Source organism: Sorex araneus, chromosome 2 (genome assembly GCF_027595985.1).
Source record: "Sorex araneus isolate mSorAra2 chromosome 2, mSorAra2.pri, whole genome shotgun sequence".
Classification (NCBI taxonomy): Eukaryota; Metazoa; Chordata; class Mammalia; order Eulipotyphla; family Soricidae; genus Sorex; species Sorex araneus.
The window spans coordinates 88,977,698-89,005,560 of record NC_073303.1 but is presented as its reverse complement, the minus strand read 5'-3'; the positions used below and the strand labels follow the sequence as shown (position 1 = coordinate 89,005,560).

General features: G+C 43.7%; 1 protein-coding gene across 1 annotated transcript in view; it reads right to left on the bottom strand.

Annotated features, from left to right (window-relative positions):
* COL22A1 (collagen type XXII alpha 1 chain) overlaps positions 1 to 4,896 on the bottom strand; it is a 259,447-nt gene extending 254,551 nt beyond the window's left edge. The window contains exons 1-2 of the mRNA XM_004602595.2: positions 4,625 to 4,896; positions 171 to 737 (exon numbers count right to left, since the gene is read on the bottom strand). Of these exons, the coding sequence (XP_004602652.2) occupies positions 171 to 737; positions 4,625 to 4,742 (685 nt within the window). The 5' untranslated portion in view covers positions 4,743 to 4,896. The remainder of the gene's footprint in view (positions 1 to 170; positions 738 to 4,624) is intronic.
* Positions 4,897 to 27,863: the final 22,967 nt, after the last annotated feature.

The window sequence follows — 27,863 nt, the reverse complement described above, 5'->3', positions numbered from 1 at the left end:
CCCGCCCACAGATATCTAACCCCGCCCACCGACACCTGGCCCCGCCCACCTAGGCGTCGCTCTTAGACACCTGGTCCCGCCCACAGACGGCTGACCCCGCCCACCGACGCCTGGCCCTGCCCGCAGATACCTGGCCCCGCCCCCAGACGCCTGGCCCCGCCCCCACTCACTTTCGCACAGGCGGCGCCGCAGCTTGCCGCGGATCTTGTCGATGGCGTTGAAGTCCGACACGTGGAAGACGTGTGCGGACTTGGGCTCGGACGCGATCTCCTCCAGCTCCTCCTTGAGCGCTTCCCCTACGCCCACGGCGAAGATGCGGATGCCGGCGCGGTGCGCGGCGGCCGCGGCGTCCAGCACCAGGTCCTGGCTGCGGCCGTCGGTCAGGAGGATGGCCACCTGCTTGTAGGCCCTGTCGCCGGGCCGGCCGCCCGCCTGCGGGGAGAAGCTGTGGCGGGTGATGTAGCGCAGCGCGTCGCCCGTGTTGGTGTTGCCGCCGTGGTAGGCCAGGTGCCGCGCGGCCGTCTTGACCTCCTCCTGCGAGCTGAAGTGGCCCAGCTCGAAGGCTGGGGTGGGCCGGTCACTGTAGCGGACGACCCCGACACGGGTGCGGTCTGGGCCCACCTCGAAGGTGTCCACCAGGTTGGCCACCCACTGCCGGACCTTCTCAAAGTCCTCCTTCCCCACGCTGGAGGAGGTGTCCAAGAGGAAGACCAGGTCATAGTGGACAGTTTTGCAACCTGCAGGAGAGAGTGAATGAAGAGTAGCACAGGGCAGACCAGTGTGGTCCCAAGGGATGCAGAGATCTTCAAACACGTCTCACTCCGCCTCTCTGGGGGGCTTTGTCTCCAAACCTCAGTTTCCCAACTTTATGATACTGAAGGTGCGGTATACAATCACAATGAAATGCTATGCAACTATGCAACTGCAAGGAAGGATGAGATCTAGAACTCGCTACAGCTTGGATGGAACTAGGGATATCATGTATGGGTATGTGGAAGGAAGGGAAAACACCGGATGATTTCACTTTCCTGTGGTGAAAAAATAACGGAAGAGGAAATACAAGATATCAAAGAGAGGGATATTAAAATATATACCCTGCTCCCTACACTATAGAACTAAGGATAGGGAAGGAGAGAAATCAAGGAAAGGAAGGAAGAAGAGGCTGGCAGAAGTAGGGGACTCAGACACATTGATGGAGTAGAGGTGTGGTATATTCGCATGTCTGAACTACACAAGCAATGAAACTGAACCTGTAAGATCAAAATTTCAACAACCAAACTTAAAAATGTATCTGTTGGGCCTAAGCTATAGGACAGCAGGTAGAGCATCTGTCTTGCACGTAGCTAACCCAGGCTCCATCTCTGGCACCCCATATAGTTCCCTAAGACTGCTAGGAGTGATCCCTGAGCACAGAGCCAGGAGTTACCCTGAAAATCATCACGTGTAGCCCCAAAACAAAAACAAACCCCAAAAAATGTATCTGTAACGGAGGCAGGCAGGGGTATGCAAGTGAAACTAAGCAATTGATGGAGAGAAATTGACACTGATGATACGAGTGGTATTTGAACATTGTATGCCTGAAACTTAACTATGAATAACTTTGAAAATAATGGTCTCTAAATAATTTAATATATATACATATATACATACATCAAAAATGAGCATTGCCAAGACTTTTGTGAGCTTCAGTTGAAAAAACGAATCTTATAAGACTAGAAAATAGTCAGAGCATAGTCAATTTATTCAACTATTGTTAGTTTAGTTAAAACTATTTCATTTTTAGCCCCCGTAATATTATGTTTTTAAATTTTAATTTTACAAAACTGTGAAAGAAAAACGCTATTGATCCACCATATGAAGTTTTAAAATTTTTCCTAGGAAAAGTCAGGTATACAGAAGGCTAAAAATGATTTGTGAAAAATCATGGCAGCGTTGCCAAGCAAACTGGGTTGAACTCCAAGAAAAATCACCAAAGTAAATCTACTTTAATAACAATCACCACATACTCCTTTGAAGGAATGCAGGGAAATCCTGACAGGGATGCTTGAAAATGATTCTTATTTGCCAACATGGATTCATCGTTCCAATATATTGTTGTGGGAACAAGGGGTAGAAAAACTTAGCAAGTCTCTGTGTGTGATTATGTGTGAGAAAACATACTAAAAGAAACACTTCTGGCAAACAGATGCAGAAATGAAACTTGGTCTTTAATAGTGATGATGTCATACTTAAAATTAGTTAAGTTTTAAAGAAAATAAGGGTAAAAGAAAATAAGGTATCGGGTTTGTGGCTCAAGTCATACAGCACACATGTTCAAGTGAGGCCCTGGGTTTGATTCCCCTACACTGCATTTCCTCCTTCCCACACAGCCACGTGCACATGTGCATGCACATGCTTCACTCTCCTGCTCCAAGCCAGCACATTTCTAAATGTTTAACATCTCTCTTTCTTCCTAGTATTTAAAAGCCCAATTGTAACCTGCCTGGTGGGAGTCAAGGAAAATCCTTACCTTAGCAGGATTGCTCTCTAACAAGATTAGGCCCCTTGGAATGTCTTTGACCAGATATATGGATTCAGAGATGATTCCTAGGGAGTTTTAATTCTTGGAACAGAAGGTCACCCTTCTGCCCCTGGGGACAATAATATCCAATCTGTTCAGAATAACTGCTGCTAAGAGCCCAGCAGGGTCTGGCCTGTAGGCTGTCATCGTTGAACAAATTTGTTCTAAGGTTGCAGAATTCCATTTATTTAAGACATCTCACCAAGGGATTCTTTGGAGCCCGTGCAGCATTTGCTGTAAGTGTGCAGGGAATAGAGGTATTAAATAGCATGTTAGATTGAAAAGTGCTGTCTCAGGATGGGCCCTGAAGCTGGGGCCAGTGCCTTAGCTCATGACCTCAATTCCGCCACAGGCTTTGGCCACTATTACCCCCCCAGCAGGGGACTGCTTCCCTCTGGGCCTCTGTTTCCCACTTGGCGAAGGGAGGACAAGGACTCTTTGAGCCTTTTCGCCTATCAATGTGATAATCCTGTGTGTCAGCCTAAACTTGGGGTCATCTGGATGGACACAGAAATCCACCAGACACAGTGCATTCCTCACATGAGAACCAGATGCCTGCACCATTGTGTTCTCAGCCAGCCAGACCTGGATGGGCTCCAGCAAAGTAAAATGCTTGAGACAAATTTGTAAGTAGAATATCAATATCGCAGTCTTCAGGGAGTTTTGTTATTTTTGGTTTTCTTTGCAGGTTAAAAGAAGAAATAGTGTGAGCTCAGAAGTAATGAATGCTCTTGGGATTGCAAGTTTCACTTTTTGGAGGAGCTCTGAGCCTCTTTTTAAGTTCCTCTCTTATCTTCAAAACAGGGCAGTATGTTAAGAACATATATTTACTGACAGGAACTTCTCCCTATGCTCCTACAGGGGTCCCAATGAACCCTTTTCTGGGTATACTATTTATGTAGTATTCTATTATTGTGTAGTATAATAATATTATAGCATAATATTATTAATGTAATATAATTAATATCATTAAAATAATAATATTATTAAGGTTTTATATCTCTAAATATTACCTTCTTACTATTCCTTATGTCTCTCCTATAGAGAGGAACTCAGAGGGGGCAAAGACAGCACTCACCTCTTTTCCCTGCTACCCCTGTGGTAGTAAACACTAGTAAACTTTCCCAGTTCCTCCTTCTGTTCCACTGACATGTTCTCCTCACTGTCCTGGCTACCTCCTCTCACTGGACTCCATGCGTATCCATTTCCCTGGCTTGTTACCACAAAGTCCTAAGGCAGATCTTTTTCCTACTACCCTACAAGCTATTGAGAGAAAAGCTCATAACATGTCACATTCACCTGCTCTCTAAGAGTGTGCAAGTTTTCCTATATTTTTTCACCAAATGAAGAAACACTCATCACTACTTTATAAGGCAAATATGTCAAGTATTCTCAGATCCTCTCAAAGCAATACGACAAATCATATGATATAGCATATAAAGTCTAAAGTAACACTACTATCTAATAAAAACTAGAATTACAGAAATGGATGTCATGGAAAGTATACTAAATACATCTTCCTTGTCATTTTTTGTCATAAAGGGAGAAATCCATGTTGATTTTTTTGTTTAGCAAAAATGGGTCCTAGTACATGCCATTTATAAAATTGAATAGATAACTAAATAAAATGAATAAATTTTTTATGAATAAAGGTATCCGCAGATGACTGACTCACAATTGTGCTCAGGTAGGTCACTCCTTTGTGTCTATCTCTGTCCTGGCCACCTCCTCTGCCTTGACTCCAAGTGCATTCATTTCCTATAACCCTGTCTCTCCTCTCTCTCACTCTCTGTCTCTGTCTCTCTCTGTGTGTCTCTCTCTGTCTCTCTCTCCTCTCTCTGTATCTCTTTCACACACACATACACACACGTGCATCCACTTGTGAATACATAGCGACTACGCACATTGGTTGAAGGACCACTGACACAGTTCTGATATGAGGAATCCTCTCTCATACATACGCACATGCAGTCAGCAGCTTACACACAGGCACATGTCTACACCCGGATGGGCACACTGACTGCTCAGACAGAACTCAGCCCTCACACAGCCCATGGTCCCCACCTGCCCTCTGGGCCTGACAGCCACTCTGCCCGCTCCAGAGCAGCAGCACCCCGAGGAGGCAGGTTACAGCTTTCCCTCGAAGAGCAGCCATGGTCCTCCCGTGCTTGGGGATGAGCATTTCTCAGGCGGGAAAACTCGGTATCAGGTCTACCGGAGCATTGCCTGTGTAGAAAAAGACACGCTGTCAGTGAAAAGTCTTCAAGCTGAGAAGCCACAAGAAACCATTTGAAAACGATTCCCCGACTCAGCCTCCTGAATGTCTTCATTCCTCTGATTTATCTTTTCACACGGCCAACAGTGCAGTCTTCCAAAGAGCCAGTCCCCACGCCGCAGAGCCCAGCTCACAGATTCAACCTCCAGCAATCAGGAAAAGCTGCCAGGCCAGTCACCACTGAAGCTCTAGGACTAGACCTGAGGTACTGCCCCCATTATTTTGATGCTAGTTTCTATTTTGGGACATAATAGGCCGTTTTGTTAAATATTTTACAATCTACTGCCTTGAGATTTAAATCTCTACCAATATTTGCTTTTCCCCGCCCCCCCCCAATGGATTTTCTCAAGAGAGGTTTGGAAAATTGAAGGTCAAAAAAAATCTGTGATAGACAGAGAGAGAGAGAGAGAGAGAGAGAGAGAGAGAGAGAGAGAGAGAGAGGGAGGGAGGGAGGGAGGAAGGGGAGGAAGGAAGGAAGGAAGAAAGAGAGAGTTGTAGAAAAATCCCTAGGGAAAGGTTCCTGGCATGAATTGCTCTCCAAAAGATCACCCTGTGTTTTTCTGCTTTGAGACAGCAGAACTACACAGATGCCCCACTGAAGTTGCTTACTCAGGAGCATCGTGTACAGTTGTCACCACTTTCCAAAAGTTTGCACTACACCACTGTGCTTTCATTCAAGTACAAGGAGGAAACTGTTTCAGCGGGCCAAAAGAAATCTGAAGGTGATTTTTACTTTTACATATTTTTAAAAGGACAAAATGGTTTAAAAAATTGAAAAGAGCCCTCAGCACTGGTTTACAGCAACCATTCGAAAAGCAGTAAGAACCCCAAGAAGCAAGAATGCCCCCCTCTCCCTCTTCACCACCACCAAGCTCCTTCCCTGAAAATTGCTTTCTACAGGCAATATATTTTTCATACCACTCTTTTTTTTTAAAGTATACATAAGAGTTATTTTAGGTGTTCGATGCTATTTTGCACTATTTGGTCGGTTATTTGGGGAGTCTCGGAATACACATTTTGGCCTCTGTAAAACTTCAAAGGAATATGCTCCTTTTCAATCACAGGGAAACCTACACTATCATTCATTCAGCTCTGGAGGAACAGCCAACCCAGTGGGAGAAACACTGCCTCTTGTATTCTTGCTTACTTCTTTGGTTTTATTGCATTGCCCCTTTCTATGTTTTCTTTTCATGTGAATGCCCATTTCAAAAGGTATTTGTCATTACTAATACTAAGAGCCAGGAAAAGGGAAATAGCCAATTCAATAAAATTTAGCAGTGGCACTCATGTGCCAGATGCTGAGGACTGGATGATGAACGACATCCAATTCATTCCAAGGTCAATCTCTGACACCGAGGAGAGAGAGAGGCTGCAGACCAGAGCTAGGATAAAATAAGTGCTATAGAGAGAAATACAAATAGGTACGAAAACAGTTGCAGTGGGAGATTTTTTTTTTTTACAGGACCATTTTAGAGGAAGACAAAATTTCTTGACCATGAACAGACAAGGTGAGTGTGAAATGCAGAATAAAATTCAGCCACACAAATTCTGTTTCAGGGAGAGAGAATGACAAAACAGTAGGAGAAGTGAGCAGCTCTCCGGTCTGACTCCTGGATTCTGTACACTGGTACCTGTTACCCTCAAGGCAATGTGCACTTTATCTTACCATAGCACTATAGGTCACCTCACAAGAATATATAGTACAGTAGTGTGAGAGTAAGAGGAGACAGCCATAGGAAAAGGAAGAAGGCACGATCCCAGAATAGTATACGGTGGGGTAGAGGTGAAGGTCAGATATCAGAGGATCTCAGAAAAGGAAGGACACAAAATCTTACCAAGGACTTCTTTGATATGCTCATTATACTTTTTTTCCAGAACCTAGCACAGGTCCTAGCATTATAATAAACAACTAAAACTAGATTTAGAGTCAGTCAGGTATGATAAATGGCCAGTATCTGTTGCTCTCTGATGCTGTCATCGTATTATAAACTGGCTAAGAACCACACATTAGACTGACACAGACAATATCAAGGATCTATGAAAGTAACAGAAGAACTCTCATTTATTATCACTTATTATGCACCACACACTGAATGTGGTGCATGAGTTCATAATCCTTCAAGATAAGACTCACCATGTCCCCCTGAAGGAGGAGACTGAGATGGACAGAAAATCCAAGCCCATCCCAGGGTGATTCAGCTGGTCAGAGATGAGCAAGGGACTTGAACCCGAGCAGATCCTTTCCATGACATCCATGGACAAAGCAAATCTCAATATTTAACACAACTATCAAGTTCTTTATTTTCATAAAATATGCCGAATATTGACCAGACAAATAAAATAGTAATAAATGTAGTTGCTCACCATATTCCAGGGCTCAAAAATTTGATAATTTCTCTCAATGGAGATTCTTTTTTTTTTGCTTTTTGGGTCACACCTGGCGATGCACAGGGGTTACTCCTGGCTCTGCACTCAGGAATTACTCCTGGCGGTGCTCAGGGGACCATATGGGATGCTGGGAATCGAACCTGGGTCGGCCGCATGCAAGGCAAACGCCCTACCCGCTGTGCTATTGCTCCAGCCCCTCAATGGAGATTCTTAGTTTTACTTTCCAAGTCTTTAGAGAAATATTGACCTCGAAACAAAACAAACCAAAGAATCTGCCATCTGAGTAGTTCCATAATTTCTTATCACTGTATCACTGTATCACCGTCATCCCCTTGCTCATCAATTTGCTCAAGCGGGCTCCAGTAATGTCTCCATTGTGAGACTTGTTGTTACTGTTTTTGGCATATCGAATACGCCACAGGTAGCTTACCAGGCTCTGCCAGGCGGGCTGGATACTCTCGGTAGCTTGCCGTGCGAATCCGGGTCGGCTGCTGTGCTATCGCTCTAGCAAGCAAGCAATGGAAATAACCAAAAATGAAGCTCTTATTCAGTTCTCAGGAAAGGGAGGAAACGAGGGAAAGAGTTCCAGACAGAAAATTTCTGATACGGCTCCAGAGCAAGAAGAATGCCTTCCTGTAGCCTCTTGATATGATTCATTCAATTAATTTCAAAAGTCATACCTGGGCTAAATCTCCATTTCGGTGGTGTATAATTCTTTTAAAACATTGCTGTATTTTGATTTGCTAATGTTTTTTGATGACTTTTATATCTGTACTCATGAAAGACAATAATTTCTTGAAATATCTTTGGTTCAGGGATTTGGGTAATGTTACCCACAATGAGTGATAGCACAGCAGGTAGGGCATTTTCCTTGCACGCAACTAACCTGGGTACGATTCCTCCATCCCTCTCTGAGAGCCCAGCAGGCTACCGAGAGTATCCTGCCCACATGGCAGAGCCTGGCCAGCTCCCTGTGGCATATTTGATATGCCAAAAACAGTAACAAGTCTCACAATGGAGACGTTACTGGTGCCTTTTTTAGCAAATCTATGAACAACCAGACAACCGGACGCCAGTGCTACAGTGCTACCGTGCTACCTACACTTAGGAAGTGTTCCCTTCTGGAAGTGACTGTAGAGGGGAATTAAAGACCCACCTTCCAGGAATAATGGAATGATCATAACCACTGAATAAGGCAAGTCTAGTGAGGAAAAATGAGATAACTTCAACTTTCATGCTTAACTGTAAGAATAAGAATGTCAGCTATGTGAAATAAGTATGACTTCTGTTTTATCTGGGGATGCTGTGATGGTCACACCAAAAACAGCACACAGTTCTGGCACAGACTAGGAAAGACTTCTAACATCCTGTCACCACACCCTCCCAGCCCACCTCCAGGTGAGTGCAGCCTTAGCAAGCTTGCACCATCCTTGCATCTCTCTTGCATGCTCTGAGCTCTTCTTGAAGCTTGATCGTCAACAGGCATGAACTAGGTGCACCCTTCTGTAAGAGGCAGGAATATTTCATCAGTTTCCTAAAACCCAGCAATTAATTTACTGAACTGAGTTCCTTCCACCACTGAGTTCACTGTCATAGTAACCAGCATTCCCTATTCATGGATATGTGGTCATTGGGGGGCGTCTGAGTGGGGTAAACACAGAGCTGAAAGCAATATAAAGTACAGAAATACCTGTCATGTTGCATGAGCAGCAGTACAGAGTGCAAGCTCTGATTCAGAGAGTCTTGCTACTGCCCATGGTAGGTGGCAGGTGGAATGAGGTACTACTGATGTGTTGCAGGGGTGACAGGCACTGCTCTGGACAGGAATCTGGAGCACACAGACAGGCATGTGTGCTTATGTCCAGACCACTGTCCTGTCACAGTCCAGCTCAAAGTCACTAGCACATGTCCACTGAGATGTGAACAAAGCAAAATGTATTTGTCTGATGAAAGATGGAAAGAGAAAGCAGGGCAGCTTCTGCCTCTACAGCCAGACTGAAAACGCTACAAAGCTTGCACGCTGCCTTCAAAACTGAGCTCTGTGTGATGTACAGTAAGTCTTTAAGTCAGCAGATATATATACCCAAACCCTCTGTATACCAGGAAATGATCCAGCTACTCACTTCTTGTGGCATAGCCAGTATGACATGAGGGTGGGGTGTGAGGGAGCGGGCTACAGGACAGCAGAGTTAGATCTGAAAATGTGTATATAAATTCCAGTTCTGCCTCTTGCTACTGTGCAAACCAGACATCCTTTGCCTTCTTGACCTCATCCCTTTTATGCATGTGGCAGGAATAATGATACCTATTCTACACACTATTGGGAGAATTAAATATGGAGGCTGTGGGGACACTTGGATAATGGTAGAAAGAAAAGGATACAATGATGGAGGGTGTGGTTTTAGCATCTGTTATGCATGGATCCCTGTCATCAAAAGTACTGTAAATCACAGTGCCTCAAATAAGGACTTTTTTAAGTTCAAAATAATGTTGAGCCACAGGAAAAAAAAAGTATATATATATAGTATTCTATTTTTATTTTCCAGTTGCTAATTTCCTCACTTATGAAATAACAATATTTGTTTGCATCTTATATCATTTATATCTTATATCATTTTTACATCTTATATCATTTTACATCTTGTATTTACATGTTTGTATGGCAGAAATGTAGAGAGCATTCCCATCTTGTTCTGCTGAGTACCAATGACTTTTATCTAGTTACACTATTGTTTAGCTACAATACGAGTCTCATAGGTAGAAGAATCCAGGTTTTACTTTTGGTGAAAACTTCTCTTCCTTTCATGTCAAGGTGGCCTTGTTTCCCTGCCTAACAGGTGGCAGGAGAGCAGACTGGGCCAATATAAACTCTAAATCCTTCTAGACATTGGAATTTGACCAGGGTCAAATGAATATTCCAAGACGGACTCATCATGATATTTTTGGGAACCTCTGCTAAGTTTCTGGAGAGAGATGTGTATGTTTCTACTAAAGTTGCTAAGTTTGGAGAGAATGAAGGCCATTTTCAAGGACAGGGAGATCCTTATGGAGTATGCAATCACAACAAGGGTCCACGGCAATAATATAGCTGCTAGGACTCTTGCCTTGCACACAGCTGACCTGGGTTCAAACCCTGGCATCCTATATAGTTCCTTAAGCCTCTATATAAGTGATTCCTGAGAGCAAAGCCAGGAGTAATCCCTGAGAACTGTGTGGCACCAAAGCAAACAAAAAAGAAAATGAAAACAAACATTGAAGGAAGCAAGATGTGTGTTGTCCTTGATCTCCCAAATCAATGTCCAGAAGCAGCCAGAGATTCCTTCTGCATGAGACAAATATTTCATTACCTATGTCTTTAAAGTATAAAACTAATTCAATGAGTTGCTACACATGCACTTGTCCTTCAAGTACAAGAGATCTGGTCACCTCAATGTGGAAACATATATGGCCCTACTGTATGTCATCCTGGATTCCGTAAGTTTTTTTTTTTTCACTCTGTATTTGGTCTTTATTCCTCTCTTTTTATCCTTCACTTAAAATTTACTTTAGGTGTGCCTTCCCTTGTCCGTCTTCCCCCAATAAATTCTCGCCTCCAATATTCATCTAGTTGCCTACTTCTTTCTGGGACTAATGGCGGTTGTGGATAAGAAGAAATTCTCTCTTTAGCAAGTCTGACTTTCAGCAAACACTCTTATTTAATTTTTCATTAATCATAGTTAAATATCACCAGATTATCAAAAGCCCATTCATATTTCTTTCACAGCCACTGTACTGCTTTCTTCTAAGTTTTCTTGTTTTATTCTATTTTTTTCTTCGCTTATCATTTTCCCACTCCCAAATATACTCTCAGTTTATTTTACAAGCCTCTGTCTCAGATGACAGGGTCCTAAGGACACAGAAAGATATTTCTGTTTAACTTATTTTGAGCAATGTTGAGCATGATGAAGTAATGTATATAAATAGTACTGTCTCAGCTTTACTGATTTGTGAAGGGATATCCCAGCAAACTTACCCTTTTGCACAAAAACGTTGAGAGCCACATAAGTGGCATCCCTGTGGATTGTTAATTGGCACAGCAAAGAAAGAAGAGACAGGGCTGATGATTACCAGTAAACTGCAGTTTGTTACCTACGTCCACCATTTGCAATCCAGTGATTCCAGTTACTGTTTCTCACTAAGCCTCAGTTGTCTCATCCACAATAAAGGATGATTAACCAGTCCCAACATTTGGAGAGATTAAAGTCCCTGACACAGTGCCTGATTGACAGCCAGAGGAGGCCATACAGAATTTTTAAAGCCCTTAAAGAAGCTATCATTATCCAAGGATCCTTTGCCATGTGTCTTATATGTAAACTCTACATTCTGCACCACCATCCAGCCCAATTCAGAGACTGAAAGAATGGTCACCCCATCACCCTGTAATCATAGCCCCTAACCACCATGGGTCTCCCACATGCTCACTGAAGTCTGGGTACTTCTTAGTAGCCACATGCTAACAAGTTTTCCAATTAATGTCAAAATGCTAAAGTTTTACCTCAGAAAGGGTTTGAAAGAAATTTAGGCTTCTTCGGAGAAGGCAGCAAAAAAGAATGTTGAGAACCAAGTGTGGATTCCCCCTTCCCAGCCTAGACACTAGGCAATTGAGCTGTTGGACTTCTTTTCTTAAGAAAGTTTTTAGTCTCAAACCACGCTCCCAGCTCTGCCCCAAGTACACAGACTCCACACAACTCTGAAGAACAAACTCTCCTCTGAGAGTGAGACTTGTCCAACTAGCCCAGATTCCCCTTGTTATCCTCTGGGAGTTTGTGAGGACATGGCTCCCTTAAAACCAGGTATCATTAGATGAATCATGCTTGTTAATGTTAGCTTCTAGTGTGACAACTTCTTTTGATTCTCAAGACCATACTGAACCCTATCCTGACCTTCTATCCCACATTCCTGGTACCTACCTGCACCCAACCCCAACTCCTGAACATTATTCTCCAATCAGGTCGACTTTGTCCTCTTCCTCCAATACCCCGGCATCTTCTTTTCCTAATTTTCTGGAACTGTCTCTGCACTTACTTCAGAAACAATGTCTTTATCTTCCTAGGCATGTTCCTCCTCATCTTTAAGAGCCTTACATTGTGCCTGTGGAGCTGCCTCACAAATTGCAGGCAAAGAATGTGCCACTCTCTTCTCTAGGCTTTTGCAGAGCCCTGGTTTTTAAGCAACCCACAATTAGAATTGACCCATCAATTAGTGCATACCTATTCTTTCTTCTACCAGGCCTAGAATAGTCGCAGGCCCAGAGGAGACCCTATGTATGAGTGTACAAGAAAAAAAGTGATTCAGAGGTTGAATGTTTGAGGTATATTATCTTTTATTAACTTAGCTGGTAAGAGAGTGTTCTTAATTGTTTTATATGTTTTAGAAATAATCTACAGACCAGGAGTGATAGTACAGAGGATAATTTTCTCACCTTACAGGCAGTCGACCTAAGTTCAATATCTGGCACCCTATACAGTTCCCTGAGCCCCAGCAGGAGGGATCCTGAGCACAGAGCCAGGAGTAAACCCTGAGCACTGCTGGGCATGGCCTCAAAATCAAAACCAAATCGCCATCATCAGCAGCAGCAGCCTGAAATATGCCCTCCTTAGTAACAGAGCAAGAGTGTGGAGGAGCACAGATGTTACTGTCTTTGCCCAGTCACCAAAGGTGCATCTTTTCTGTCATGAGAAGATATTAGATCTTAACCAAGATCTTGTGGTTCCGCAGGCATGAACATGTGGGAAAGATCAAGAATGAAAAGTGGAGGGTCCAGAGAAAGGAAGCTCTGTAAGGGGAGTTTTCTTCCCAAAAAATCAATTTTCCAATGCACACATAATGGGACAAGAAAGGGTTTTGAGCTCTCCCAAACTGGGACTCTTACACACTTTCTAAAGAAATGCCTGTGATTTTTCATCCTGATGCTGGGTTTCAGGACAAAGGCTGAGAGGATGCTCTTGGAATTCTTCCCCCTGGAGGCCTTTCACCTGTGTGCTTTTGCTGGCAAAGTCTGAGCTTCTGAAGCAATTTTGAGCGTGTTTATCAATAGAAGAATATAGCAAGAGAAAAAATAAATGGTCTTGCAAACTTCTGTATGAGAAAAGGAATGCAGCAACCCTCTCCTCTATTCTTTTCCTAAAAACCAACCAGGCTGATAAAAATCAGGATTCACTAACTTACTCATCTATTAATCCATCTCTTATCTCTTTCCTTTCTCATCATTGTATCATAAATTGATTCACGCATCTTTTCATCCAGACATTGATGATTTTTTTTTAGTATATGTGCTGCCAAAGCAAGCAGGACATCAACGCTTTTTTGCACTCCCTCTCTCCCTTCTTCACTCACTAACCCACCCACTCACCCACACAAACGCTCATGCCCCCCAAATTATACCCTCCTGCAATCTCCAGAACTGAGGAGATAGAAACAAACAAGGCAGCGTTCTTTGGCTCTAGGACAATATTGCAGGGGGACAGCCAAAAAGAAAACAAACAATTTAAAAATAGTGTAGCAAAGTCCCCTCCTTTACTGCAAGACTTAGCTTTACTTTTACCCCTCAAGGGAACTTAATATAATTTAGTTTAGCTATACCCTCTGGGGAACCTTAAATCCCAGCCCTATTTAATGTTACATTGCCTGCAGGAGGAAGAGATGTGCCTTTCTCAACACCTCCAAGAGCAATCCCTGAATACAGAGGCAAAGGTAACACACACACACACACACACACACACACACACACCCCTCACTAAAAACACTATCATGGGGCTGGAGCAATAGAACAGCAGGTAGGGCATTTGCCTTGCACATGGCCGACCTAGGTTCAATTTCCAGCATCCAATATGGTCCCCTGAGCACCGCCAGGAGTTAATTCCTGAGTGCATGAGCCAGGAATAACCTCTGTGCATCGCCGGGTGTGACCCAAAAAGCCCAAAAAATTAAAAAACCACTATTAAACTTCTGGGTGTGGTGCCATCTCTTCAGAAAACAACTTCCAGCTCTTCTATTCAATATGCTGACAGTAAAGCAGAATAGGATAGAGGAGCACAGAGTAAAGAGCATCTCATTCTACCTGGTGAATTGCTGTGGGACAAATCATTTAGGCTTTGCCTCATATGCAAAAAGATTACTATATACCTCTAATATTAGGTCAAAAATTATAGTCAGTTAAAAGGTCCGTATTCTGCAGATGAGTGCAATCTTTCTATGTTTGCACTCATCTGTGGAATATAGAATAACAGAGTAGAAGACTAACACCCAAGAATAGTAGAAATAAGTACCAGGAGGTTGACTCCATGGCTTGGAAGCTGGCCTCACATTCTGGGAAAAAGGCAGCTCAGATAGAGAAGGGAACACCAAGCAAAATGTGGTTGGAGGCCACGCGGGGGAAGGGTGAAGCTTGCTGAATGTAGACTAGAGACTGAACACAATGGCCACTCAACAACTTTATTGCAAACCACAACACCAAATTAGAGAGAGAGAACAAAAGGGAATACCCTGCCACAGTGGTGGGGGGGAAATGGGGGGGAGAGATGGGATTGGGGGGAGTGGGAGGGATGCTGGGTTTATTGGTGGTGGAGAATGGGCACTGGTGAAGGGATGGGTTCTCGAACTTTGTATGAGGGAAACATGAGCACAAAAATGTATAAATCTGTAACTGTACCCTCACTGTGACTCACTAATAAATAAATTTTAAAAAAATTAGTGTTTGTAAACAGTCTTAGAAAAAAAAAAAGGTCCGTATTCTAATAAGATATTGGCACACAGCTAGCAATTGATTAGGGCCTGAACTGAACTGTTTGTCCTTCGGCACATAGAGCCCTGAATCCTCACCCTCAGTTCACTGAGAGCAGCCTGGCATCAAGGCTATGTTGTATTTGTCCCTTTATACCCATAGCCCATCTGACACACAGCAGACATTCAGGGGGTTTTAAATAAATTATTATAAAGATGCCTGTGGGGAGAGCTAATTTGAAATGACCCACCAAAGAGGCAAGTAATTATAGGTTTTATATTTCTATATATGAGAGACATCTACTAAATCACATTAGGAAGGGGGTGTTTAAATAGGTTGAGGCACTTTTTCCCCCCCAGGTATATGAATAGGCTAGTGTGACTAAATGAGAAATCATAAGATCTTGTAAAATTCACAGAATATTAACCTTCCTGGAACAAAGCCAGATATCCCTGAGTTCTAACAGAGACTCATATTTGCTGATTTTTTTTCCCCTGGGCTCTAGAATAGAGATTTTCTAAACAGTACTGAAACTATACAGCCCACAGACAGAAAAGCCAAGCCAGTCTGGGACTGGAGCAATAGCACAGCGGGTAAGGCGTTTGCCTTGCACGAGACCGACCTGGGTTCGATTCCCAGCATCCCATATGGTCCCCTGAGCACTGCCAAGAGGAATTCCTGAGTGCAGAGCCAAGAGTAACCCTTGTGTATCGCCAGGTGTGACCCAAAAAGCAAAAAAAAAAAAAAAAAAAGCCAAGCCAGTCTAAAATCCACCAAGGCAGCCCAGTGTATGAATCCAGGTCCCTGGCCTCAGTGGGACTGCAAAATCCTTAACTTGCCAGAACTGCCTGGGAACCAAGAAGTACTTCCCTGAGCTATGACGCTTGTTGGGTAGGGATGAGCATCCTACTCTCAAACCTGTGTGTGAGGCACTGGGTTAGGCATAGTAAATATTATGACTTTCCCAGTTTGGATATTTGATGCCCTAATTTGTTTGGTGAAATCAGTTTCAGTAACTCAACACTACTCTGTATGCCAGGCACCTGATTATCATCCTTTGACATTGGTTCACTCCAGAAAAAAGTGCCTACTATGTGCAGCATTGTGTAACCATCAATAGTTTATAGATAAGTAAATTAAAATCCATGAACATGAGAAAATCATCGTAGTTAAGTAGGTATGTCACTGTCGGTGGCATAGTCGCTAAGGTGGAGCTGCGGTGTTGGGAGGCACATCAAAGAATCTATGAGTTGCAGAAGCCCACACTGACTTGCTTAAAGCAACACCAAAGCAAGAAAAATTCATTGAGTTGACATTAAATGATTCCTCGGGGGCCTAGAATATCTATCCCTTATAGGAACTTATACGGTTCACCATTTTTTCTAAAGGCAATGGAATCACCATACCATTCTTCATTGAATTCCAGAAAAGCATTAACTAGGTAGAACAATTACTTCAAACAATTCAACCTTGGAATTCGCTGTGCTATATAAAAACTGTTTGAGTTTTCATTTTTTGTTTGTTTGTTTGTTTGTTTTGTTTTTTGCTTTTTGGGTCACACCCATCGATGCACAGAGGTTACTCCTGGCTCTGCACTCAGGAAGTATCTCTGGCAGTGCTTGGGTGACCATATGGGATGTTGGGAATCAAACCCAGGTCGGCCTCATGCAAAGCAAATACCCTACCCACTGTGCTATCGCTCTAGCCCCCTCATTGCTATTTTTTTATACGCTGGATTTTTTATGTGTATGTTTGGATAAAAAGTTGTAGAATGATACTTGCTAGAATATTATTGATGAGTAAATCGGGGTAATAAAAATACGAAAGAGTTGCCAGAGTATAACTGCACTTGAGAAATAGTTTGCATTAACTTTACAATTTGAAACATTCTAATAAGAGACATTTTTAAAGAAAAAAGGATTTTTCAAGTAATACAGATTGGTATAAATTCAATACATTGACCTTTCCGGCTAAGGGAGTCTGTATGTACTAAGACATAAGTTTGAATTCAGGTCTGACACTAACTGTGAAACTAAATGTCCATCAGACTTGGTTTACTCATCTGTGAAGGGGTAATATTTTAGGTGGGTTTTTGTTTAATTTTTCTTTGGGGTTAGTTTTTGTTTTGTTTTCCTTATTTCTATGAAACCAAGAACAGATTGTCTCCCAACAACTAATCTATAGAAAAGCCAAAGCCATTTCAATTGACCCAGTCAGCTAGGATTGTGTTTAAAGGGAAATCTTCTCCCAACAAAAGATAGTGAGAATAACAGTTTTTCTTCTCCATCAGAATTTCACTGTGAACCAAACTTAAAATGCACTCTCATTTCTACAATAACATAGCCAGAATTAACTGGAATTGGTTAGTGTCCGGTGATAGGCAGTATAGGTAAGCCATAGTTTCTTAGAGAAGAAGTAACAGGGAACTTTCTTATCAGGCGAGATATACCACAAAAGGTTGTTGATGCAGCTACACCACACAGTGGGCTAGTAGCACTCACATACGCTCATCTCCTGGGTCTCCACCAAAACTGTCCTTGTTTTTGGCATAATATCACTGGCTTCTAATCTTTCATCAACACTCAACCCGAATACCTCCTAGGAACCTCTAAAATGCCCGTGCCCTTTGACCCAACCTGAGGAACACCACTGCAAAGCAGGTAAAGTTACGTGCACAAAGCTCATCATTTTGAAGGAATTTATCCATGCCATGGAGATGTATGGCATGGTTATCAAAGACACTTGGAGCAGTATTACAGGATGATATTTATCAACATCAAAAAGCAAATGACCAATTAGTAAAATAATAAATTTGAACAATGGTTATTGTCATATCATCCATCCATTCATTCAAATTTTCATTCACGCATACATTCATTAATTCAACAAACCCTATGCCAGTGCTACTTGCAAAAACGATATATCGGTCTGGCCACCTAGGCTTAGACTGGATGTACCAGAACCGAAGTCCACTACCAACACACACACACATACACACACACACACACACACACAAACACACACACACAAGTTGAGTGGGAAGACAAAAGAACATTTCTCCTTATGTCTCTCCTTCAATACTTGTCTTTGAAATACAGCTCTGTCTCTAAACGCAAAAGATTAGTCATACTCTCTTGCCTTGGGTTACCAGATAATAGTTTTCCTTAGTATTTTTCATTTTTTTTTTGTGGGAAAGTCTGGAATTTATCTTTTACATACTTAAGGCATTTTCTCCCTAAAAGTATCCCTATTCTCCTTCATAAGTCCCTATCCCTATTCTCTCGGCAATGATGTCCCCTTTGAGGGGAACTTTTTCCATCATGTGCAAAAATACCTTTGTTAAAATAAAAATGGTTTCAATTCACTGGGTGTGACTTCAGATTGGCCTCCTGTATTCCTCCTACCTATTCTTGGAGATGTCATTCGAGCTCTCTGATATTTCTATTCTTGTTTATAAAACCTAGATATAAGTGACACACAAATAGCCCATGATCCTCCTCCACTGTAACCACAGAGCCTGTGCTAGCCTTTATCAGCACTAGCAGCAGCAGTATGGAAGGAAGAGAAGGAGGCAGGGAGGCACCAACAGAATTTTAAGGCTGGAAAGGAAGCATGAAGGAAGTATAAGATTTCAAGATAGGAAAAGAACTTACATGTTCAACTCGTCCGAGCACTCAATGTTTAGATGAGCCTCCCAGCAGTCCTATGCAATGGTGACCTCACCTCTGTTTAATCCCTCTGCCAATGAGGGACACCACGATGGAACAATTAGATGCTACTGTGTCTCCAAAGCTCTTCCCTTTGGACTAGAATCTAGTGTCCAGAAGAACTTCCTTAATCTGTCTGTCCTTCCGACCCTTGGGTGACCCAGGCTGTGGATCGGCCCCCTCTTCTACACAACAGCCCTCTGAACAGGGGATCGCATCAAGTCCACATCAGACCTATGCTGGTATTGATCTTTCCTCATGGACCAGAGCTTTTACTCCCAGAACACCCAGGTTTCCCTCCTCTCGGTGTGCTTCTCCCTCACAGCCCTCTTCCAATGGGGCCAGGGAGAAAGACCTGCCCCAGAGCAGACAGCACCCGTGTCTAGGGACACCCTCCTGGCCATCCAGACCCCCTCCAGGGACACAGGCATGACTAGTGAGGCACTTGTTCCCTGGCCTTAGACTTGCACGCTATCAGTTGTTGCAGCAGCTCATTTTCTAGGACAAGACAGAGACTAATACTTACAAGTCATATCTTTTGAATGTTTTAAAATAGCAAGCAATTTGAATGAATTGAAAACAGCCTGTGAAGCATTCTAACTTTCTATGCACTGGATCAGCCTGTGGGCCCCTTACAGAGGTATTTTGTAAATGTCTGATAATTATTCATTTATTTATTTATTTATTTTTGGCTTTGGGGTCTCACCTAATGGTGCTCAGCAATTACACCTGTTTCTACATTCGGGGATTACTCTTGGCAGGATTTGGAGGCCCTTGTGTGTTACCAGAGATCGAACTCATGCTATACTATCTCTCAGGCCTCTCTGATGATTTTTTTTTTCAAAGACCCAGTAGGGGGAAAGAAAAAAAAAAAGACCCAGTCACCAAGCATGTTAGAGAGTAGAGAGCTGGTGGAACTTCTAAAACCATTCTTGGATTCTTGAAAATAAAAACCCTCATCTCCATACAGCCTTTGTAAAAGAATCCCCCAAACAAGGTGACAATTTGCCAAAAGTCAGAAAATGTAGCCAAGTGACAAAGGAATCAAGGATCCTCCCTAGGGAAGCAAAAGAAAATCAAGATGCACTACAGGCCCGTAATGTATGGAGCACGTACAACATTATCTCACTCTATTTCTTTTATCTTCTCCACTTGGCAGAAGAATGATGAATCTAAGATTTCATGTTCACATTCCCCAAGCTCATATCAGCTAAAGAAAGGCAAGACGTTCCTTCCACTGCCCCTACTTACTACATGCAACTGGAGCCCTTAAGGACAGATGCCCTGGGGATTTAGAACTTGTCTAATCAGAGTTAATTCCGATAGAAGAGGTCCCAACACGGAGCCCACGGCCAATTTCTGCTCCATGCAGGCAGAAGTCTGACTTTGAAGGAGTTTGGCATTATGCATTATCAGTGAGAGAACATTTAGAACTGCAATGATCTGAAAAGAGGCACAAATGCCACAAAATCTTCTTAGAAGATGACAAATTAGAGAATCAAGCTCTGAGGAGGGCGACTGCACAGAAATCTAAGATTTCAAGTGGCTTCTATAGGGCATGTGTCATGCTAATATACCTGACTTTAGACTTGTGGAGAGATAAGGACACAATAAAACAATCCATTTTAGTGGCATCCCAAGATAGCAACTAGTTTCAGTGACACCTTATATCCTGCAGTGACAAAATAAAGGAGGGGGGGTGGCCTCTGCTTTAGAGAAGATTGTTTAGAAGGAAAATAGAAAAGACAAGAACACTTCCTTGGACTAGAGGAAGTTGGAAAGTTGCTAAAATAGTAGAGATCTAAATTTAAATCGTCACCGTCACTGTCATCCCATTGCTCATTGATTTGTTCAAGCGGGCACCAGTAACGTCTTTCATTGTAAGACTTATTGTTACTGTTTTTGGTAGGTAAATTCCTTATGATAATGCACAGTCCAAAGGATGCTATTCTTCCCTTGTCTCTGTCTCTTACTGTTTGTCTTTCTGTCTCTGTCTCTGTCTGTCTGTCTGTCTGCCTGCTGCCTGCCTGTCTGTCTCTGTCTCTCTCTGTCTCTGTCTCTGTCCCTGTCTCTATCTCTGTCTCTATCTCTCTCTGTCTCTATCTCTCTCTGTCTCTCTCTCTGTCTCACTGTCTCTGTCTCTGTCTGTCTGTCTGTCTCTCTCTCTCTCTCTCTCTCTCTCTCTCTCACACACACACACACACACACACACACACACACACACACACACACACACACACGTCTTTCCAGCGTTCCGTGATTTCTTACTGGAAATCGAAAGGCTGGTAGAACTCAACAGTTCTGAAAGAAGCAACGGGGAACTCGCTCCCACACATGCCACAGCCCCGCGCGGAGCGCCGCTCCTGTGGCTGCTCAACTGCATTCCAAGCAAAGCAGCAGGTACCCTGCTCGTCCTACGCAGCGTGGCTCCATCTGCTGCAGAAGTGCAGGCAGCGCAGAAAGCAGTCACAGGACTGCCCTCACCCCTGCAAGAACGCAGCGCGTTCCAGCCGCCCCGCTCAACAGGTCCGAGAGCGGCCAGAGCCCCTCCCGCCCGCCCGCTGCTCCCGGGAAGGTCTGTCTCCCCGGGCTCTGGGACCCCCAGCTGCCCGCCGCAGGCAGCACCGTCTTACCTGGCCGGGGAGAAGCTCCGGGGCTTTCTGCGGGCTTCCAGCCCACGTCCAGGTCCGCTGCAAGCCAAGTGTGGAGACCGGGGAAGCCTCCAGCCCCAGCAGCCCCCTGTGCAGGGGACCCCTGCCAACAGCCCACCGTCCCTCCAATGCAGCAAGCCGGTGCGTCGGCAACACCTATCAGGCGCCTGGGGGCTCGCCCAGAGGGCTGGGTTTGCAGCAAGTAACTCCGGAAACGGGGTCTCCACTGTGTGTGAGAAACTGATTTTTTTTTTTTAAGAAGCCACTAATCTGAGGGAGGCAGGAGGAACGCGGCGGCACAGCCCCGCTGCTGCCCCAGAACAAAGCTGCGCCCCCCGGCGAGAGCGAGGAGCTGGGATTCCCCGCGCCGAGGGCGGGGCGCGGGCGGGGCCGGGCCGCGGGTCATCTCCGACCAGTCCCGGGGCGCCCGCGCGGCCGGAGGGGATGCACAACTCCGCGTCCAACTATAGACGCACCGGGTGTTTTGGTCCTGCTCCCGGCGCGGGCTGAGAGGGTCTTTGGTCCAGGCAGCAGCTGCCACAAGGTTGGGGTGTTTGACGGGGTTCTGTGGGTGTGTGCTTGTGCTTGTGTTTGCGTGTGTGCGTGTGCCTGTGCATGTGTTCATGTGTGTGCACGTGTGCATGTATTCGTGTGTGTGCACGTGCGCATGTGTGCATGTGTGTGCGTGTGCGTGTGTGTGTGTGTGTGTGTGTGTGTGTGTGTGTGTGTGTGTGTGTGTGTGTGCTGTTTTCTCCTTGTCCTGCCCTCAGTGTTCTGGAGGGAGAATGTAGGAGCCAGGCTTGGTCGTAGGGTGGGTCAGCAGGTAATCCCCCCTTCCTACCCTTCCTCTGGTGACTCTGTTCACCTCTGCCCCTCTGAACAGCCTCTGGTGGGTTTATGTTCTAAATCTTTTTTTTTTTTTTTTTTTCAGTCTGCAGGCTCTGAAGGCACAGAAAGAGCCTTTGTCACCAGCCTGGGTCCTCCAGCAGAGCCGGGTGGGGCCCAGGTGGGTCTGATGAAAACTTGTTTGCTTCCCAGAGAATTCCCAGGATCCACTGAGAGCAAAGCAGTTATGGGCCACTGGGCCACTTATGTTGTCTCTCTCTGTGTCTCTGCCTCTGTGTCTCTGTCTCTGTCTCTATCTCTTTCTCTGTCTCTCTGTGTCTATTTTCTGTTTGTCTGTCTGTCTGTTTCTCTCTCTCTACTTCTCTCTCTCTCTCTCCCTCTCTCTCTCTCTCTCTCTCTCTCTCTCTCTCTCTCTCTCTCTCTCTCTCTCTCTCTCTCTCTCTCTCACACACACACACACACACACACACATGTGCGCACACGCACACACAGAGGTCAGGAGATCCCTGGGTGTTGGACCAGGATCCTGACCCTTGAGATGTTCTTTGGCTCCTTCACATCTATTTTTTTTCCTTTCTCACCTCAGTTCCCCAAACTGAGCCAGGCAGGTTGTTCTGGAGCTCAGAACACTGCTCAGTCTATGCGACTTTGCCTAACTCCACACTCTCAGTCAGGCGGCTAAAACTCTGGGGCCTTTATTTTGCTTCCTGCTGGGTAACAAGATTTCATACACAAACACAATAGGGCTCGTCTGTGACCCAACCAGCCTGTGACAGTTGGGTCTATGGCACACCATATGACTGCGTAAGCAGTCACCTGTCTGTGAGGACTGGCTCTAAGGCAGGATGGGGAAGAGACCCAGGGAGTGAGGATTCCTGTGCAGGAAGCCTGCTTGGTTCACCCATTCCAGAGGCACAAGCCCAGTGCGTGCCAAGATAGGCCTGCTGGGTGCTATGAGAAGCTGGTTGGTTTGCCTCTGAGCATCCTGTGAGGAAAGAGAAAATGTAACTCATGGTACATGAGTTTTACTGATGCTCAGCATTAATGCTCAGCATTAATCCAAAGAACATCCCTACCCCATGGTCTGTTCTTCCAGTTTAATATCTATTATATGAATGGACTCATAGGTTCTGAAATGTCATACTTTAGCCTCAAAAGGCTAAGGCTTCCCTCCCTGGCCGCATCCCCACCCCACCTCCTCAGTTCTACAGGGATTATCTATGAAGGCAGTGAGCAGAAAGTTCTGGAAAGAACATTCCAGAAGACTATGTCTCAATATCTTTCCCTTATGGATTCCTTGTCTGCCATGATGACAAATAATTATACTGCTGTCAAAGATGTATTAAACAGAAACAGGAAACACATACAGAAGTTCATCAAATGCAAGTAGGTGTTCAAGAAAGGGTAAGAAAATATTCTTAGATGAGATCATTTCCCCTCATACCTATCATTCATTCTAGTCCTGTGATGATTAATGCCAAGGTCAATATACAAGATGAATTTCATGTGATTGCAGGTCATAATTCCTATTTCTTCTGGAAATAGAAATCTGTCTTCTCGATCATTGACCATCTGCTCGGAGCTTCTCGAAGCTACATGAAAGGTGCTGGCAAGTCTACGTTTCCTTCCAAAATTCTGGGGAATAGTCTCCTGCCAAACTCATTTGGGTCACTGAATGACTTCATCCCTTCATTTGTTCACCCATTTACTTATGCTTGGCTTTTTGGAAGCCGAGGATTCCTGTTTTCTTACCAGGAGTCTCATCTCTGAGAAGTTAGCCCTCTACATATGCAATAACCAAGGTGATTATTTGGTATTACTTGGTCTAGTCAGCTGTCAGAAAGTTCTCTCCTTTCTTTCTCTGTCTACATCTCTGTACATCAGGGAAAGTTGTTTTTATTATTATTTTTTCTTTTTTTATTCCAAGTGCTCCAGTGGTGTGACTAGACTCATTCTGATAGCTTTCATGATTGAAATCAATCATGCCACAGAACAATTACACATTACTGGGGTAACTCACCACTTCTGACATTCTGGGTATTGGGGCAGAACATTTTCCCGATTTTGATTCTGACTTGTTATCTCCCCAAAATTCTTTTTCCCCCAGATTTTGTACACAGTGAAAATGGCTATTTCACTTTTCTCTAATTTTATAGTCGGTTAATTTTCTGTATATCTAGTTGTCTTTATTATTTGTAAGGAAAAGACGTATTCATTCTTATTTGTCGTCGCATTTCCAAGTCAAACATAGCATACGGCATTCTTAGATAACAAAAATATAATGGAGTTCATTTTTAAATTTTTCATTTGGCTTCACTAAAAGATTCATGAATCAAGCAGCAGCAAAATTGTTATTCAAAATAGAAGGTTTTTATAGCCAGAAAGAGGATAAGATAAAGTCATTAGTAAGGGAAAAGATGGCTTATGGGGGTAGGGAATCATGCAGATTACCAGGGAACTAACCAATACTTAATACAGAACTCCTGATGGATTAGTTAAAATTTCCAGTTCGGGGGCTGGAGACAGACACAGAGTTTAAGGCCCTCGTGGTTTAATCCCCAGCACTGCAGGATATGGCTCCATCAGGCAGCACAGGGCCAGGATTAGGCCTAAGCACCACCTGCATGTCCCATCACCACCTAAACCAAATTCAGTATTGGGAGAGGCTGGAACTGCAGTTGAAGTTGAGGTTTAAATTATGTGTCAGAGGGCTCAGCACAAATGATTCCATGTGGAGGTTGTTTTTATGGAAGGAGTATGTATCAGTACTAAGGAAAATTTGCAACTGAGGGTGGAACGATGAATGGATGAGTGGAGGGAGAAAGTGCCACACTGCATGGAAAGTTCAGGGGTGCAGGGTCATATTTATGTTAAATATGTGTGACACATCATAAGACACTCCATACCCATTTTCCATAATTACCACAACATATTTGATGGGGTTCACATAGTAGGATTGCTTCCTGGAGAACCCGGCAAGCTACCGAGAGTATCCGGCCTGCACAGAGCCTGGCAAGCTTCCCGTGGTGTATTTGATATGCCAAAAACAGTAACAATAACGGGTTTCATTCCCCTGACCCTGAAAAAGCCTCCAATATATCAGCATTAGGAAGGACAAGTAAGGAGAGGCTGTTAAAATCTCAGGGCTGGGACAAATGGAGATGTTACTGATGCCCACTCAAGTAAATCGATGAACAACGGGATGACAGTGATAAAGTGATACAGTGATGAGTGACATATGGAGATGCTCAAGACTGAGGTTGTTAGAACCAGAGTGCTCCCATTTCAGTTGTTAGTAGCCATTTTGTTATTCTGTGTCATCATGTAACTGACACTTGAACCTGGCGTGAACCAGAGAACCACATCTTGAGAAAGGGAACAGAATGATCAAAATTTACAATGCTTGAAGAGAGTGCCAGCCAATCAGTAAAAAGAAGGAATCTAGTGGTTGTCCAGCCATGGAAAGAATAGAACAAAGGGGAACCCACAGGTGGCACTAACCAATCAGCTCACAGGTGAGTTAGGGAGAAAGAACAATGTGGTTTTAGGGTACTTAAACCCTTCCCCACAGTTGGTGGGGGTCTTCCCATGACTATTTCTTTATGAGGTGAGGCCCTGGCTGGTCAGTAACAACTCTCTCTCTTCCTCCCCACTCCCTCTCTTCCTCCCTGCCTCCTTTCTTGCCTCCCTCTCTCTCTTTCTTTCTCTGTCCCCCTCCTTCCCTCCCTTCTTCCCTCCTTCCCTCTCTCCCTCCCTCCCTCTCTTTCTTTCTCTCTCCCCCTCCTTCCCTCCCTCCCTCCCTCCCTCCCTCTCTCTCTCTCTCTCTCTCTCTCTCTCTCTCTCTTTCTCTCTCTCTCTCTCTGTAAAAACTGTCTAATAAAATCTTTGAACTCCTCACAGTTGCCTTGTGTTCCAATCGCGGACCCTAACAAGGTGAAAAAATGTGAAAGTCACAGAAAGATTGTCCATCAGCCTGAACAGAGGGCCAGGTTTCCAATGCCATGTCCTCATGACCAGTGTATCTCTCTGTGCTGGGGAGGACTTAGAATCCTCATTCTGTCCTGAGTCAGCCTGAGCATCTTGGACAAGTGTTTTTTTGGCTGCTCTAGACCCGGTTTTCTCACTGGGAAGTGCAGATAGCAGCCGTCTGCAGGAGTTGGCCAGAGGAATAGTGACATCAAGAGTCCCAAATAGGCTCCCGAAGGCGCTTACTTAAATGGACTTCCCAAGGGTGGGGGAAGCGGCCACACACGAGTTCTTATCATCCTGTTGCAGAAATAAGATCTAAAGCACAAATGAAGGAAAGACACATAAGAGTGCTCATAAATAGGAATCTTCCTGAGTTGCATGTCGTTTTATATTTCTTATTTAACAAAGAGAAAAGGTTACCATAGTGGGAAATAAGTATTCATATCAGGTGATGGATCAGACTATATTCTGTTTCATAGTCATTGGTGAAAAAACATTGAGAAGCAAAAAAATTAAAAATAAAATGTACTTGTAATCCAAGAATGTTTTCTATCAAACTAGATAGCTAAGAAAAAGATCCCTTATCTCCACAAGTAATTTTCCTTGCTAATGATCCAGTTTCCTTTTGGCTATTAAAAGCTTCCATTTTGAATGACAATTTTGATGCTCTCCGATTCATGAATATTTTAGTGACATCAATTGGAAATCTTTAAAAATGAATGCCTTTATATTTTTATTACCAAACAATACTATGAACCATGTTAAGCTTGAGAATACAGCAACACATAAGAACGTATTCGTATTCCTCTTGTTTTTCTTTTTACTAGCTAAAATTTTAATCGCTGGTAAGTGAAAGAAATTTACTTTTCAGAGTTTAAGTTTCTCTATGAATTCTGGAGAAGTAAGTTAACCCACAGTTTTTAGATAGTTGCTTACCTACAACCCCCTCCCCCAACACACACATGTACTTAAACATGCACATGTGCATGCACGTGCACACATACACACACAGTGGATTTCTTCTCTAAATTATGTTTAGAAAGAAATTACATTTAAGGGCCTGAGTGATGGCATAGGTGAAAAGTATATGCCTAGCAAATGCAAGGCCCTGAGTTTGATCCTGGCATATAATGATACTGTGATCACCTCCAGGAATAGCCTTGGTGACCCTAGGGCATTGCCACTTTGCCTGTGACAGGGACACCTCTGCCAGGAGTTTATCCAGACCATGAACTCTGCTAGGTGTGATCCCAGTGAAAGTAAATAAGCCAATAATTCACATTAATTTATCATTTAAATAACGAAACAATTGTCTTTGATGGACATATGACAATTCCTAGTGTCCAGGCTGAATAATTAAATGACTCAGAAATTTAAGTTACTTAAGTTCAACTCATATTTTTTACTGCCAAGGGAGGAAAAAAATCTAGGTAAAAATATACACAAAAGAAGAAATAACAATTTGTCATGAGACTTTTGGTGGGCCTGATAGATGTTTATTTTGATCTTCTCATAGCTACTGCGATTCTAGCACTCACAGAACTTTCAAAGACTAAAAGAGGAATCCTTATTTATTTATTCATTTAATTGAATCATAGTGAGATACACAGTTACACAGTTGTTCATGATTGTCTTTCAGTCATATAATGCTCCAACACCCGCCCCTTCACCAGTGTGTATTGCCCACCACCACTTAAGTAAGAGG